At 64.8% G+C, this 585-nt stretch overlaps 1 protein-coding gene across 1 annotated transcript in view; it reads right to left on the bottom strand.

Moving 5' to 3' along the window:
- Window positions 1-574, bottom strand: part of OPLAH (5-oxoprolinase, ATP-hydrolysing) — a 920-nt gene extending 346 nt beyond the window's left edge. Inside the window, exon 1 of the mRNA XM_042893810.1 lies at window positions 1-574. Within this exon, the coding sequence (XP_042749744.1) occupies window positions 1-207 (207 nt within the window). The 5' untranslated portion in view covers window positions 208-574.
- Between the last annotated feature and the right edge of the window lie 11 nt (window positions 575-585).

Genomic DNA, 585 nt, shown 5'->3' with positions numbered 1-585 from the left:
CAGAACCGGGGGTGTTTTTGGGGAGGGGGTTTCGGCCCCCACCTCTCTCAGCACCCTCCGGATGCCCTCGGTGGGCGCGTCGTCGTACTTGGGGTCCTCGGAGAGCAGTTTGAGGACCCTGACGCTGCCGTCGGGGCAACGAGCGAAGACGTCGGTGAACGTCCCGCCGCGGTCAATGGCGAACTGGAAGCCGCGTGGGGCCGACATGGCCGGAGCTGAGAGCGGGATGGAGCGCGTCGGTTCCGAGTGGGGCAGAGCGGGTCGCGTCACTTCAGGCTGGGTTTGGGTTCTGCCGTGGGTCGGTTCGGTTCTGAATGGGGTGGGTTGGTTCAGGCTGGGCTGGAGCGGGTCGGTTCCAACTGGGTTGGAGTGGGTTGGTTCCGAATGGGGTGGAGCAGGTCGGGTTGGTTCAGGCTGGGTTGGAGCAGGTTGGGTCGCTTCAGGCTGGGTTTGGGTTCTGCCGTGGGTCGGTTCGGTTCTGAATGGGGTGGGTTGGTTCAGGCTGGGTTGGAGCGGGTCGGTTCCAACTGGGTTGGAGTGGGTTGGGTTGGTTCAGGCTGGGTTTGGGTTCTGCCTTGGGTCGGT

Source organism: Lagopus leucura, unplaced genomic scaffold (genome assembly GCF_019238085.1).
Source record: "Lagopus leucura isolate 7727_CA_CO unplaced genomic scaffold, USGS_WTPT01 31891-0_obj-0_obj, whole genome shotgun sequence".
Lineage (NCBI taxonomy): Eukaryota > Metazoa > Chordata > Aves > Galliformes > Phasianidae > Lagopus > Lagopus leucura.
This window is presented reverse-complemented; position numbering and strand designations above follow the sequence as displayed.